The sequence below is a fragment of the Callorhinus ursinus genome, unplaced genomic scaffold (assembly GCF_003265705.2).
Source record: "Callorhinus ursinus isolate GAN/ISIS: 27379988/994484 unplaced genomic scaffold, GSC_fseal_2.0 scaffold49, whole genome shotgun sequence".
NCBI lineage: Eukaryota > Metazoa > Chordata > Mammalia > Carnivora > Otariidae > Callorhinus > Callorhinus ursinus.
This window is the reverse complement of record NW_027397111.1, coordinates 6,120,901-6,136,824: the sequence shown is the minus strand read 5'-3', so window position 1 is coordinate 6,136,824 and position 15,924 is coordinate 6,120,901. Positions and strand designations below refer to the sequence as shown.

General features: G+C 49.3%; 1 protein-coding gene across 3 annotated transcripts in view; it reads right to left on the bottom strand.

Moving 5' to 3' along the window:
- GALNT18 (polypeptide N-acetylgalactosaminyltransferase 18) overlaps window positions 1–15,924 on the bottom strand; it is a 356,353-nt gene that overhangs the window by 47,096 nt on the left and 293,333 nt on the right. For 2 of the 3 annotated variants that reach the window (XM_073882914.1, XM_025848484.2), the window contains exons 7-9: window positions 15,258–15,443; window positions 7,123–7,260; window positions 1,536–1,631 (exon numbers count right to left, since the gene is read on the bottom strand). In XM_073882914.1, coding sequence (XP_073739015.1) covers window positions 1,536–1,631; window positions 7,123–7,260; window positions 15,258–15,443 — 420 coding nt within the window. The remainder of the gene's footprint in view (window positions 1–1,535; window positions 1,632–7,122; window positions 7,261–15,257; window positions 15,444–15,924) is intronic. The other variant, XM_025848485.2, reaches the window with a different exon arrangement.

Here is a 15,924-nt window from a genome sequence, read left to right as displayed (position 1 = left end):
CAGGCACCAGAACTGGGAGACAATAAATTCCTGTGGCGTTATATTAAGGCAGCCCCAGGAGACTAATATAGGCAGTGTCTGCTCAAAGTAAACATATAGCAACCCTATGACTAGCGATTCCACTCCTAGGTATAAATCCACAAGAAATGAGCGCATACATGTACCAAAACAAGTATGTTCATAGCAGCGGTATTCATAACACTCTCGGGTGTCCATCAGCAGTAAACATGTAGTCAACATGGTATATTCATAAAATGGAATATTACATAGTAATAAAAATTACAACTACACATAGCAGCACAGAGGTACTTTACAAATATAACGATGAAAGAAAGAAGCCAACCCGAGAAAGCATAGACCCTATAATCCTATTTATATAAAATTCAGAATCAGGCAATAATGCTCCTTTTATTGATCCAGGTGCTGGTTATGTGTTTGCCCCGAAAGCTCACTAATCCGTACACTTATAATTTGCCTATTGTCTGGACCTATGTTAGACGTCAATAAAAAGTTACATAAAAATCGTCATCCATGAGAAATGTCACAGTGTTGTAAGGATGAAGAATGAGTTGCTATACTGTGTGGTGTGGGGATAGTGTGATCTGCTGACCTGTGACCGACCAGTCGGTGATGCCACAGCAGCTGGGCCCACAGAAACGATGAGCTGGTGGAGATCACAGCGGAAGTCCCAGCACAGTACACCAGTGACACACACACACACATCATGATTGCTTTTGGTTGTGTGTTGAGGTGGGTAATGACCCTTCTAAACACAGAAGTATAATTGCACAAATATACATATATTATATGACATCTTTTAAAAAAAATCATTTGCACTACTGGAGGCAAGATAAGTACACTCTGAAAATGTTGTCAAATCAGACCAGGTCAGTCTACGGCCTCCATGGACAATGGGTGTCCATTGTACTTTGTTGAATAGGCCATTTCTCTTGTCTCCGTCTCAGCATCCTCTTTGGATATCTGAAGCCTAGGCTGTGACTGGCTAATTTTTCCTAGGATAACTTATTTTCCTGGTAGCTTCCCCTCATTCTCCACCAGGAGAAGGTCACACGAGCTAGAAAAGCTCTCGTGGCTATAAATTCTGGCTGCAGCTGTGATCTACTAAAGGGCAGAGCCCCAAAAGCCATGAAATGGCACTCTGAAGGGACTCTGAGATGTCTGGGAGCTCGAGGGACCCTTGGGTTCCCTCCTGTTTGGAAAGGGCATGATTGCCAGAACCAGGACTGCAGTTTACTCATAGTCTGCCCAAAGAAGGCAGGTGTTCCTCTTTAGAAACTGATCCCCTTCCTTGCTCCCCACCCCCGAGGATCCAGGCACGCCAGCATACCTGCTATCCCAGCCTCCTTCCAGGTAAGGCAGGTATGACTCTCCCCTTTTAGTCATGAGCATACTCCTAATGAAAAGCCCCAGAGGCCCCTGGGCCTAGAGTCGCCATGACAGGAGTTTAACCATCCTTGCCCATGCCAGACATACATGAGTACACCCCCAGCAGGGGGCCCTCTCAGGGAACTCACCTGGGGTGTCATCCCGTGGCAGATGTACACAATGGGAACGTTCTCTGTGTCTGGACCCTGATCGAGACACAAATCGGTCTTCAGAGAGTTCTGCAGCTGAACACCCGAGGAGGGGTGGCCACACCAGAGAGAAAGGAGCAGAGAAACAAATGCATTAAATCAGGAGAAGCCAGCATTCCACGGAGACAGGCTCCATTTCCATAATCAACCCGAGGACCCTTGAATACTACGGAAAGCAGCAAGCACCAGCTTTTGCGGGTATAAAGGTGCTGAGGGAAACCCAGCCTCCTGTGAAGGAGAAGCATTCTCATGTTGTTAAAGAATAAGCCAAGGCAGTCTAGGCAGGAATAAAAGATACACGGGCATGAACACACAGAAAATGGTGCTAGGGTTTGCACCCCCTCCATTCCCACAGGGGTGGCACAAGGGCTTTCAATGGTCCCTGGATAGAAGTCTCTGTTCTGGAAGGTTGGGGGAAGTGGGTAACACGTTAGCTGCTTTCAGGCCTGACGTGTCCTCTGGGAAGGTCCTCTCTGCCCCCTGCAGACCCAGCAGTGGCTGGCCTGGCCCCAGTGGTGCCCAGGTGATGAGGATTCTCCAGACCGGGAGTTCTGGCAGGTGAATAAGAAAGCAGGGGGCCAAGGGGGTAGGAGAAGAAGGAGGCATCTCTTAACCTCACCTACGGGCACATAGCAATCAACAGAACCAATGCCTCCCCATGTCAGGTAAGAAAGCCAATATTCAATGTCCCTTTCTGGAATAAGCCCCCTCCCAGCCCCTGGAAAGGGCAGCTTACAGTCCCCATGGCCCTGGTCACCCGCCACAGCTGAGTACACCACGGTGGGCACCAACAGGCAGGTTAGAATGACTTAAGAATTCTCTTTCTTTCTCTCGCTCTCCTCCATCCTCTTTCTGGAATGGAACCGTCTCGTCAACCTCTTATCCCGTGCTAGAACTCTCCGCGAGAGAGTTGGTGGTCCGTGGGTGGTGGCCACTAGAATCGTGAGGCCATTCAGATTGGGTCTGGGAGATCTGTTGGGCAATACGTAAGCAGAGAAATCCAGCTGTGGCCGAGGAAGAGATGAAGCATGAGACAGAATGAGGGACATTGCGCCCTGCCATGGCTTCGGCAGCTTCCCAGCTCTAGTGCTCACGCCCAGCTGCACTTCAGTTCCTGTGCCCATAAGCGAGTTTGTGGCATTGTTACCCACCTTAACTTGAGCGAGCTTATATAGCTCTTGTTAGCAGCGAGGTGCTCTGTTTAGAACAGGAAATGGATATTGGAATTCAGGGAAGACCAGGGCAAAGGACCACAGGTGGGCCATCTATCCAAGGAGGCCAGAGACTGACAGCGGCTGGGCTTCCATTGTCTTGACAACTTGTGGCAGAAATGCAGTGAGCCCAGTGAAGGGGTGCCAAACGGAACGACCAGAGGCACATGTGTGCTCTAGGCATACCCCGTTCTTGACAGGGGTCAAGGAACAGAGTCAAATTCTTTTCTCTTGAGCTTCCTCTCCTCCACCGGGTGAAGGCATCTCAATCCCAGACTTGTGGTTTGGAGGTTCTGAAGAATCATAAACGTGTGCCAGCTCCCTAGGCAGAGGCCCCAGAAACATCTCCGCAGCAAATCCTCTTTTATAAAACAACTACATGGCTTGCCGCGCTGAGGGAGCATACGTCAACACACTCTGGACTTTTCCTGCAGCCCACAGAGAGGCGGGTGTCACATCTAAAGCCAAGAACTATACTCCATTAGCGGGATCTGCTAACTGCTATCACAGAGAGAAAGGTCCAGAGAGCCCTGATGTCAGCCTTGGCTTTCTGCCGGGTTCTCAAAGCCATCCTCTGGGTGAGGAGGTAGGTGGTGCCTCTAGATAAAGTCCCCCCAGCTCTGTGTCATCTCGCGCCCATGAAGCGGGTGGTCTGCTGCTGTCAGGACAGACAGGCTGGGACGGAATCCTGGCTCCAGTGGTGTGGTCTTGGAAAAGATCAAAACTCCTTCTTGTCCGTTTTCTTCCATCTGAAGTAGGGATAGTACTAGTGACTGCCTCATAGGATTGCCGGGAGGAGTAAGCGCAACCATCTCCACAAGGAGGGAGCAGGGCCTGACAAATGGCAAATGCGCAATAATTGTTAGCTGCTCTTATTACTGCTATGACCTTGCTAACAGCCATTCGGGACAACTGGTTGTTTTGGCCTCATCTATGCATCAGTGACTGAGCTAAGCGCTTGCCACGTGTCACGCCGCCTCATCCTCATAAGAACCCGGCCAGGTTGGTGATATTCTCTCTTTGAAGGATGAGGAACTGTGGCGTGGCAAGGTCTGCCTGCCCTCCCTGTCTGTGACGCCGCTCCCGGGGCACGGACCCTTCCCCATGTCGCCTCTCCTTACGCCTTCTCTTTGCCTGGCTAAATCCTCCTCCTCCTTTGGTTCTCAGCTTCTCTGTCACTCTGGAAGTCTTTCCTGACCCAAGCCTGGGTGTCAGGCCATGGCCCTGTGCTTCACCAGCACCTCCATTTCTCTTATTGGTGTGCTTAGTGTGCTCAGCTCCGGTCCCTTCTTCGTGTGCCTGTCTCCCCCATCTGACCAGGCTAGGTCTGAGTCTTTCTCATGGTCTCTGACACCGGCCAGCTCCGACACACAGTAGACAGTGAATATACACGTGGAATGAATGAATGAAGACAACGAACAAATGAATGGCATTCCCAAATGAATGGCGTTGGCAAGTGGACAAGTGGCAAGTTCTTCCCATCATGCAAATGGCGACAATCTTAAGACTGTGAAAAATGCCCCAGGAGATGGTATGACTATAGCTTTTAAGGTTTTGTAAATTGTTGAGATTGCACAGAGAGTAAGTGGCAAAGCTAACATTCCAGAAGCCGGGCATGTCTGTTTCTAGATGCTGCTCCATCTCTGCTGTCAGCACTAGAGCTGGGATTAATCCAAAGACCCCACTTCCTGGACACGGGGCTCAATGATCCAGGGGAAACCCACGCCCACACAATGGGGCCCACAGGAGTCATTAATGGGACCTGTTAGTGGATTAATGGGCTGGGTTATAGACGAGCCTGGCCCCACTGAGAGGCCCGGGAGGTTATTTGACCTGAGCAATGTAGTTTGGCATAAGTTGGAGTGGAAAAAGTAAAAAGAAACTCTACCCCTGAGAAGACATCTGGTCTCTGCATTTCAGAATAAGAATAATCGCCAGGAAGAATGATTCAGCCTCAGCAAATCCTCTTGCTCTTGAGGCTATATCTTGCTTTGCCCATCTTCACCCTGTTGCCCCCATTAAGAGTTCATTATGTTCCTTGACAAGTGAGCGTGGCTCTGCTCTGTCAGAGGCCAGCCTGTGGAGGAGCCAGAGGGGAGGGGAGGTTGGCTGGGCCCCGAGCAGTGGCTGGCGGATGAACATTTGGGGGGGTCAGAGACCTCCGCCAGCCCCAGGAATGGCTAGCATGGCTCAGTCCTTTGGGATGATAAGAGGGGCTTTTCAGCCCATCACAGTAAAAATAGCTCGAACTATGGACTCAGACAGATCCACATCACAGCCCTGTATATGCCACTTACTATTTGATCAGCTAAAGGTTTCTGGGTGTGGCGGTAAGAGGGTTGGTTACATGGTAAACCTGTTGTGCATGTCATTAAGATGAGACCCCCTTGCTTGGAAGACAAGAATGCCTTTGGCCAAGACCCAGAACTGCAATGGCCACACACACACACACACACACACACACACACACACACACCCCTCCACTATTGCTTTCCCACTGTGGCTGATACCATTCAGCTACAGCTGACAGCCTGGTGAGAACATGAATCCAGAAGCTGGTCCTGGCTCACAGGGGTTTTGGGCTAATGGTTTCTCCAGAGCCACAGCAGCATAACCATCCTTTCTGGATCGGGTCCAACCATGGCCAAGCACCATACACAACTTGCTATGGGCAGAGTTTGGGGGCACCAGTAACAGCTGTGTCCTCAGAAAGGCCCCGGGGTGGGGGGGATGGGGCTGATGGGCACTTCACAGCCCAGTGTGTTTCCATAGGGACCGCAGGATATAGAGTTTCAGGTAATAGCTGGGTGGCACCAGCCGAGAAGTTCTCTGGCACCCAAATTACACCAGCCTGAGAAGTAGAGAGGGAAGGGGCCACTGAGGGATTTCCTCAGAAGGTGTCAACCGTGCCATGGAAATTCTTGTGGGAGGATATGATTCCGTCCTACAGGTTGGCCTGCTAGACAACAGAGGTCTGATGGGGGCTGGGGGGATTCCTGGCTCTGTGTTCTGTAGAATTCTAGGATGTCAGAGTTGGGAGGCCTGCAGAGAACATGGAGGCCAGTCCTCCGCTAGCATTCTTCTTCCCCTCCCAGGCAGATGCTTTGCCCGTTATATTCCTGCTGAGGCAGGCCTTGAACTTGGTTCTGACCACAGCTTATCCAAGGAAGAGGCCGAAGTTCTTCCTTCGAGTTTCATCCTGGCATATCAAAAAGGTCTGAGGGGATACTCCCCAAAGGGAGGAAGCAGAATGATATCAGAAGCTGATGTCTTAGACTCAGTTTCTCTGCTGATGACCGATGTGAACATGGGAAGGTCATTTTGCCTTTCTGTTTCCCCATCTGTAACATGGCGTCAGTAATCTATGTAGTTTTGAGGGCTTATAACTGTCAGCAGAAAAGCTCCATGTGTTCAGGAAGCAAAAGCCAGGTGAGATATCAAAAAAACCCCAAAAAACAAAAAAACAAAAAAACAAAAACAAAATCAGGTATCATTGAAAATACTTTAAGAGTTGAATGGTCCTGGGAACACTGGAAGAATAGTAGAGTTTATCATATTCAAAGCATTTTAACCTTAGACAGAACATACAAATTGTCAGGATATATAAGATATTTGTATGTCTTAGACTTTTTTCTACTCTAGAAGCACAGTATTATTTTGCCCCTTATTTAACAGAGGAAGAAACCGAGGCCCACAGATGTTAAGACACTTGACTGACAAGTGGCTTGGTCAAGATTGGAACCAGGTCTGTCTGGATCCAAGCCCTGTGCTCTGCTCTCCATCGGGGTGACTGCTCCGTGCCAATCAATAGGTGGTCCTAAAACATCCCTCAAAAAACAGTGAAGTCAAGAAGGAAGGTTGTGTCCCAGAGCTCCTTTCCTGGAGGCCGTGTGTGTGAGTGGAAAGCAAAAGCCCTTAGACAGGGGAGGCATGCAGGCTGGTTGCTAGAACCTCAGGCACCCATGCTGGGGGAATAGTGGGTGTTTGTTATATTACCTTGCATGTCTGCCCTAACTGCAGGTTTTTGTTTTATTAAGTAGAACATGCAGGTCTGAGGCTAGAGCTAAATTGTTTAAGACTCTAAAGGAGAGATTTAGAACAAGGGAACAGAGCGGTTCGGGCTATGACACCAAAGACCGCCTCTGGTCTACCGTTCTACCAGGAGTCCCACATGGGAGGCTGCCTCTGGTCCACTGGTCTACCAGAGGTCCCACATGGGGGGCTGAAGGCTCCTTCTGTCCTTTCCCCTGACTCTAGGTCTCTGTCTGGCCTTGCTTTCTGTGTCTGCATGAAGCCCCAGGGAGGCTGCTCCTTACCACCCCGTAGGCAATGATGTCTGAGTACATCCTCATCTCTGGGTACACGCTGACCAGGTACCACCGGAAGGTCTTGCACTGTAGCTGTTTCCTCAGAGCCTTCCTCGCAGTGATGTCCCCGATGTCGATCCCCGAGTCCTGCACGGGCATGCAAATGCAGAGCTCCAGCCACCAGCAGGGCACAGCTTCTCCCCAGACCTCCCCACCCAGGTTCCTGGACGCTGTCTAGTGAAGGGAGGACCTGGGGACTTAGCTCATTTGTCTCCCGCCTGTACGTAACCCCATGACTGTCCCCATGTGGACGTTAGAACATGAGGACAGCACTGATAGGGAATGCCAACCAAGGCCACTGAAAATAAAAAAAAGAAGAAAAAGCTGGGGCCCAAGTGTAGGTGAAAGATACCAAAGCATACAGTTGGAGTGAGGTTTTTTTCTGTCTCATGATATGAGACGAGAGGTTCTGAGCCGTGGGGGGGGGGGGGGGAAGGGGGAGAGTTGAAGATGGAGTGATACTAATTCAAATACCATTCCTAACCATCGTAACAGCAAAGGCTTGTAGAGCACTTGCGAAGTGCGAGGTTCTGTCCTGCATGAGACCTGCCTGTGTGCTTCCAATGATGCACAGCAGCCCATTTCCACCTATAGGGAGCACTGTTTTACAGATGCCGAGGGGAGACAAAGAGAGGTTCAGCAACCTCTTGCCCAAAGTCCTACAGCTGATAAAAGGTGGAGCTGAGATTTTAACCCCGTCAACCTGGGTCTGGAGTTTGCACTTTTAACCTATGCTCTGCACCTGGAAGAGCCTGCCCTTCTGCCTCCTAAGACACAAGTTCTTGTGGGAGAAGCAGACCCTCTCTCAGCATGGGGGTCTTAGTGTAGAGAGTACTTGTGTCTGTCACTTCCCGGGGAGATCAGAAAGGTGGCCCCTGAGCCATCACAGTATAGCAGGCAAGGAGCAGTAATGGAGACATGGATGTGTCCTTGAGTTAGAGAGAGGGAGAAGCCCCCACGTTTCTCGTGGTCCCAGAGCAGAGGGGAGAACATGGAGTCCCTGGGCCTGCATACCAGCCATTGGACAGGGCACAGAACCGCTGAAGAAGAGCTGATGCCACAGCAGAGCACGGCGAGGAGTCTCTGCAGCTGGGGATCAGATGGAGACTCAGTGACATCTCAGAGGATGACATCATGGACCGGGGACCAGCTAGGTCCTGCGGTATCTCACGAGACACTAGCCCAGGGGGCAGGGAGAGGAGGACATGAGAGGACACAGTTCTCTCGCTGAGGCCACAGCTTGTGTGCTGGCTGTGTGAACCCCCAGGTTCTAGCATCAGCTAGGGGTCAAGTTCCTGGGGCTTGGGAAGATAATGAAATGGACAGAGTTTACATTTGAAGCGTCTGAGAAAAACCACAAAGATGGCTGATGCGCATATGTGCATGTAATGGGAACAAAGTATTTGGTATTAGACCATGCGGTCTCGAGTAACAACAAACAGAAGAAATACATTTATTTTTGCCTACCAAAATTCAGGCAATATAAAAATTTGAACCTGCTACGGCCAGAAGGTTTAAGTTACAACCTGTAAAGGTACAATGTCAGCAAGGACCCACCTTCTGAGGAGGTTTTGATGGCTTCATCTATGATTTGCCTACTCCTCGGCTCCTGCCCAGAGCCCTCCCAGCAACTGCTACTTGGTCTTTCTCTGCTGGATTCAGGGAACATGTTCAATTGATCTCTGTACCCCTGACCTACCGCTGAGCCTGAGCTATATGGATGGGGTTGAGAGACCGGGTTGAGAAAATATTTATGAAGTATTGTACACAGCAACTCTCAATAAATGTGACCTACTCACTCCCCCCACCCTTTACCCCAAGGGATCTGTTAAGTGTTAGCCCTTTAAACTTCTCTGTACCTTGTCCTTATATTGCAAAACCATTTGCTGGGACCCAGGCTTTCCCCCTTCACGGTTAATTGCCTTTATATGAAAACAAACTAACACTGTGTCTCAGCTTTTATGGGAAGCCACTAGAAGAACCTGTCTCTGGAAGGCCTCCGTGTTTTCTTAAATCCTGGGTTCCCACAGGAAAACTTTCTTTCTACGCTCAGAATCAAGGGAAAGTTTGTTTTTCTCTCCTTATGATCTAATGGAAGGTGGGAGAACTATCCATCAGAAGTCCAATTCTACTTTAACTTCTAGGAGACTCCAGGATCAGAGTTTTGCTCAGCTTATATTTCTGTTTATCATGCCCCTTTCCTCTTCCTATTTATTAGTTGACTTTTGCCTTTCTGCTTTAATGGTTCAGCACATCCGTACCGTGTGTTTACTGTAAATTGCATCAAACCCTTTTCAGATTGGGGGCAGAAACTGTTATGTGCAACTAATGAATCATTGAACACTACAACAAAAACTTATGATGTACTCTATGTTGGCTAACTGAACATAAACAAAAAAAAGAAATTGAGAAATAAGCCAACTCTGTCAGAGAAGGTCATGTTGGCCCTTATTATTAAAAAAAAACAATAAACATGTCTTCCTCCTTTGCCAAATACTCAGTGGGTTGAATAGTGTCTCCTGCAAAATTTGTGTCTACCCGGAACCTACAAATGTGATCTTATTTGGAAATCGGATCATTGCCGATGGAATTCATCAGAGATCCGTAGATGAAATCAGTCTGGATTTAGGGTGAGCTCTAAAGGCAATGATCAGTATCTTCATAAGAGAGAGGAGGGGGAGGTTTGAACACACAGAGACATAGAGACAGGGGCCGAAACTGGAGTGATGCATTTACAAGCCAAGGAATGCCAAGAGCCACCAAAAGCTGGAATAGGCGAGAAATATCCTCCCCTAGAGCCTTCAGAGGGAGCACAGCCCCGCCGACACCTTGATGTTGGGTTTCTGGGCTCCAGAACTTTGAGAGAATCAAAATCTGTTGTTTAAAGCCACTCGATTTGTGGTAATTGGTTATGGCAGCCCTCGGAAATGAATACACTCAGCCACACAAAAAGCTGTCCAGTATTCCTGCCTGTGTGTGCTGCTACACGTACAATCTCTTGTAGCCAAACCTAAAAAAGGACCGTCACCTCTGCCCCGTGGTGAGTCATCCTGGGCATGCAGCCAGTTTTTGGGCAAGAGGAAACAGGGGTGGGTCTAGAGTTCCCGAACCCTGTGTGAGAAAAAGCTGATGCTTTGCTGCAGGCCGACTTTCCGTTTGTTGATAAGCAAACTGATTTTCAATTAAAGCAGAGGGGGATGCAAGAGCTGGGACTTCTCCGGCCTTCCAAAAACTTGGGACTGAACGTGGTGGGTGAGAGAGCCGGCTCTGGCTGTCACACAGCTTGGGGAGGACTCGGCACAGAAGGCAACCGGGGAGGCCGGTGGCCCGGCAAGGACATTTTTAAAGCTCGGCTGTGGAGGCAGCGGGCACAAGCAAGGCCAGCCGCAGCAAGAGTTAATACTTCACTGGTGCTTCTTCTATTGGCCGAGCACTGATCAAAGTCTTTACATATACTAGCTTATTTAATTCTCAAGGCAGCCACTGGGCAGGGTCGAAGGGATCCAGCTCTATACCTGCAGCTGGGATGCTGTAGACAAAAGGTGAAGTCAACAGGTAACAGATGTGCTTGTGGGTGAGCACAAGGTATTGGGACACCACTCCATCAAGGGCAGCTGGGGACACTCTTGGGGAAAACATGGGGGCTCGGAGCACCCACACTTCCTCCCTCTTTTTCTTTGTCAGTTCATCTTCAGTAGGCATCAGTTGTTATCCTAGATACTGTGCGTACAAATAGGAAGAAGGCACAGACTTTGCCTGAGAGGAAGATCTGGAAGATCCAGACAAATAAACAGTCTCTCTGCACACAGTGTGGAGCATGCAGGGAAGCAGAACGCTGAGAGAGAGTGGGGCAGCCAAGACAGCGGGCAAGAGAGGGTGAGCAGTCACAGAAGGCTTCCTGGAGTAGGTGATACTCAAGGTGAATTCGGAAGGACTACCAGAATGAGCTAAACTAGTATTACTCAGACTTGGCAGCCCCAGACCACCACCCAGAAAGTTTTTAAACAGATTCTGGCAACACTAGGCACCTACTCATCAGAATCTCTAAGGATGAGACCCGGAAGCAGTATTTTTAAAAAGCTCTTCAAGTGATTCTGATGCAGTCGGTCTGCAGATGTGCTTTCAGGAGCCACTGACCAAGGGAGAAAGGAATGACACATACTGCCAGCAGATCCATTTGTTAATAAGCATCAGCGAGGTTTTGCTGAGCTCTGACCATGTGCCCTGCCTTGTGCGAGGCCTGGTGACACAAAAGTGAAGAACACAATCTGTCCCCAGAAAGCCTGGAGTCTAATGCGGTGGTTCTCAGCCCTGGATGGACATTAGAATCCCTGAAGAGCTTTCCAAAAAATGATCCCTGGTCCCCTTCCAAACCAATTAAATCATAATCTCTGGGGCTGGAGCACAAGTGATTTTAAAGTTCTGAAAGATTTGAGAGCCCCTGGTTTAACAAGAAAATGAGAGAGAGAGAGAAAGAGAGTGAGAGAAACTGAGGGACTTATACACAACAGAACATTTTCCACAGTGTTGATGCAATGACAGAGACATGCAGGCAAAGGGGGCATTTTCTCCCCCTGAGGCTGACTTCCTAGAGCAGGGGTCACTGGAGGTGAGTCTAATAGGGTGGAGGGAAATGGGTGAGGGTGGAGGCTGGGGAAGAGGCAGCAGGTAGGGAATTCCAAGCAGAGAGGACAAAATGAGCAAACACACAGAGGAGAGAAAGAGTGTAGAATGGCCTCTGGAGTTCTCACTGGCCATGCAGTCTACGGAACTCCAGGACGGGGTGGGGGCAGGGGGCTGGAGGCGGGCAGAGGAGAAAGCATGTCAAACAGCAGGCTTAATGCCCGATCTTGTGCACAGTGGAGGGTCCTTTAAAGATTTTAAGCAGGGCAATGATGTGGTTGCTGTGAGGATTTATTTTTTTGTTTTATTTTGTTTTTAAGATAACTTTGGGTCAGGGCACCTGGGTGGCTCAGTTGGTTAAGCGACTGCCTTCGGCTCAGGTCATGATCCTGGAGTCCCGGGATTGAGTCCCGCATCGGGCTCCCTGCTCGGCGGGGAGTCTGCTTCTCCCTCTGCCCCTCCCCCCTCTCATGTGCTCTCTCTCACATTCTCTCTCTCAAATAAATAAATAAAATCTTTAAAAAAAAAGATAACTTTGGGTCATTTGGAGGATAGATTTGAAGGGGATAAGGCTTGAGCCAGGGAAACCAGTCCAAGGCTCTTGCAGAGGAAGAGACAAGGCTTGAACTCAGACGTGATGGGGGTAGGAATGGACAAGAGAGAGCTCGGTGATGGGCTGGGAACGGGGCTTGAGGGAAAGAAGGATCAAAGGAAGATGCTCAGTTTCAAGCTTGTAGATCTGGGCAGATGGTGGTATCCTAAACGGCGGTGGGGAGGAAGAACAGGAGAAGCTCTGGGGGGAAGGATGTTCTCCGTTTTGGCAGACTCAGTCTAAAGTGCCTGAAGGAGCACCAGGAGATGTGCAGCTATAGGTCCAAGACTAAAGGCAGAAGTCAGGGCTACAGATCTTAGTTAGGAAGTCATCAACAGATAAAAGCACCCAGGAACAGATGGGGCCACCGGGGAAATGATGTTTAAGGAGAGCAGTTGGCCAAGGATGGATCTCTGGGGGCACTTAAGCATCCGAGAGAGGTGAGAATTGCCCACAAGGGAATTAAGAGCAATCAGAGAGAGATGGGGATATACTGGGCTGTGGCATCATGGAGCCAAGTGAGTACAGAGTTTCAGGGGAAAGGTGGGATCTTGTAGGTTAAAGACTTTAGAATGTCCATTAAGCAGTTTGGATACTTTGTCACAAGCAGTTTTGGTGCAATCCTGGGATATGACTTGAGAAGTGAGTAGAGGGGAAAAGGTGTTGACTCTTTCCAGAAGCCTGAGAAGAGGTAGGAGAGGGAATCTAAACAAAGCAGGGAACAGTGGAGTCAAGGGATAGATTTTTTGAAAACCCACTGATGTCTTCCTTTGCCACCCGAGGCTTTATTCTGGACACTCCCACCCCTCATCTGCCTTTCTTGAGTTCACTCCTCTCTCTTCCCACCCATTCGATTGGGTTTGAACTACCCCTCCGAGGTGTCACAGACACACATTGAATTTCATCATTTTCTAATTACTTTTCTCACTTGGTTCTCTGCCATTCATTGGATGTACTGTCCATTTCCACATCCAGCAGCCACACTGAGGGGAGAAGTCTAAAAGGTTTTCAGCTTTGGGGTGCAGAGAGAAGGTGGCAGGAGTAGGGACAGAACTCTGCTAAGGGACGGGGGATCTATGATGCTTTACTGCTAAGTTCCTGGGGGACTTTCCCAAGCGTTCTTAACATTTTGCTATCAGGACACCCACAGAGGTGTACAGCATGCTCCCCAGAATACTGTGATCCAACGCCCACAGCTGCAGACGGGTCCAGAAGGCACTGCTGTTTCCCTAGAAACACTCCCACTGTCAGGGATGCGTTCCTGGGGCTGGTTCCTTAGGGCTGCCCGCACCCTGGCTGATACTTCCTGGCTCCTCGTTCTTCTCTCTACCGCTGAGATGTCACTGGTTGTCGGAGTATACATCCCCACCCAAGTCTCCTCCCCCATAATGGTGGTGGCGATGGGGATGCTGCCTAAAAGCTCCCACCCATGGCCCAGCCTATTTTCTCAATCACTCAGCCAGAGCAACATTAGTTGGGTGGAGAGATCAGGGAACAGGGCCTTCATATGGAAACTTCAGGCAAAAATCAACCACTTCCCTATTAGGAAGAAAGAACTAAAGCTTTTTAAAGGACTCCCAAGGGGAAAGAAGGAGGTCATGCAGTCAACAGCTGTCTCAGATAGACACGGCAACATAAGCAATGATCTCTAGGCAGACAGGCTGCTAAGCAGGTTGAGATCCTATGGCTGGCATCTGTTGGGTTCTCCCAACTCAGTGGTCCAAGGTCATTTCCATATGACACATGGCAAGGCTGAACAAATCTACTAGAGAAACATTGCCTTTTCTCTGGCACTTCGTAAGTGTCGGTGACAAGAGGGATAGAGGACAGTGGCAGGCAATGATGAGATTCTGTGAAGGTTAGAAACAGCCTAAAAATGTCCAGAACAGTTCCCTTCTCCTCCTGAGGATCACTGTGAGAGTGTATCCCCTCCTCAGGCATGTGGTTCAAGAAATCTCAAAGCCATATGGACATTCCTTATTGCTCAGGTCAAAGGTTCAATGGAGAAGCCTGAATCTAGTCTACGAGGAGATTAAGGTGCATTTTGTGAATTCTGGTAATTTCTGGTATATTTATATAGCAGAGACGCTGAGGACCTGGGAACATGAAGTAAACTTGGAGCTATCTGCTCCAGTGTTCTCATTTATTTATTTATCTATCTTTAAAAAGATTTTATTTATTTATTTATTTGAGAGAGAGAGAGAGAGAGAGAGAGAGCATGAGCAGGGGGAGCGACAGAGGGAGAAGCAGACTCCCCACTGCGTGCAGAGACTGATGTGGGGCTCAATCCCAAGACCCTGAGATTATGACCCGTGATCATGACCTGAGCCAAAGTCAGACACCCAACTGACTGAGCCACCCAGGCACCCCCAACATTCTCATTGAAAATGAGGATACTGATGGGGCGCCTGGGTGGCACAGTCAGTTAAGCATCTGACTCTTGGTTTTGTCTCAGGTCGTGATGCCAGGGGTCGTGGGATCGGGCCCGCATCGGGCTCTGTACTCAGCGCGGAGTCTGCTTGGGTTTCTCTCTCCCTCTGCCCCTCCCTGCTGCATGAGCTCTCTCTAAAATAAATAAATAAATCTTTAAAAAAAATAAAATAAAATGAGGATACTGAGGTCGGGAGAGAAGTCTTCCTTTAAGCAGGCTGCCCAAGGACAGGAGCAGGAATAAGACATGGCTTAGTACCTCACAGTCAGCCTCTCTTCTTCCACATGTGGTGTCTTTTGAGGCTGAGAGTCTACTCTAGCACCGATCCCAAGACTCTGGCTGATCCACGGGAAGAAGGGTGTAGACCCGTATTTTTTGTTTTTGTGTTTTTTTTTTCCAGCAAACCCCTAAAACCCCATCCCCACAGGGGCTTCCTACCTCTTGGGGTATGTTCCATGCCATGTAGACATGGCTTTTAAATTCGTCCATCCAGACTTCAGCTACCCTGAGGGCATTCCTGCGGACATGGGCCGTGAGGTCCTCGGTGTAGGGCTTGTGGGCTCGCTCAATGTGGGCAATCCGAGAGCAAGGCAGGACCTCCACGCTGCCGCCACACTGCCACACCTGTAGGAGACACAGAGCCACTCGTCAGTGCCCAGACCTGACTCTGAGCCACTAAACCAGACCACAGGTGACCACTCAGTCTGAGCACAGACAACTCCAGCTCTCCTCATCTTGTCCCTCAGTGAGCTCTACCTTATTTCTACTCCTCTAGTGGGAAGATGATTGAGTCCATTTATGTCTTGTTTCTTGTTGCCATGGATTTACCAGCAAAGAATTAATGCACCTTCTCTTTCCATTCCTTCTACCCTGCAAAGAAGAGATTAAACATTTTTGTGACCAAAGACCTGGGTTCTCCTTGTCCCTGGTGGAGAAGTTAACAAAAATCTTCAGAAGGGTCTCTGCCGCCGTGCTTGACACGGAGGAAGCAGCAGAGACTCCTAGCAGAGATAGCATTCTAACATGGACCACATGGGCCTGGACACAGATTAGTGATCACCAGGGGGAGAGAGCTAGGTGCTCATCTTCTGGTCCATCTGTCCTC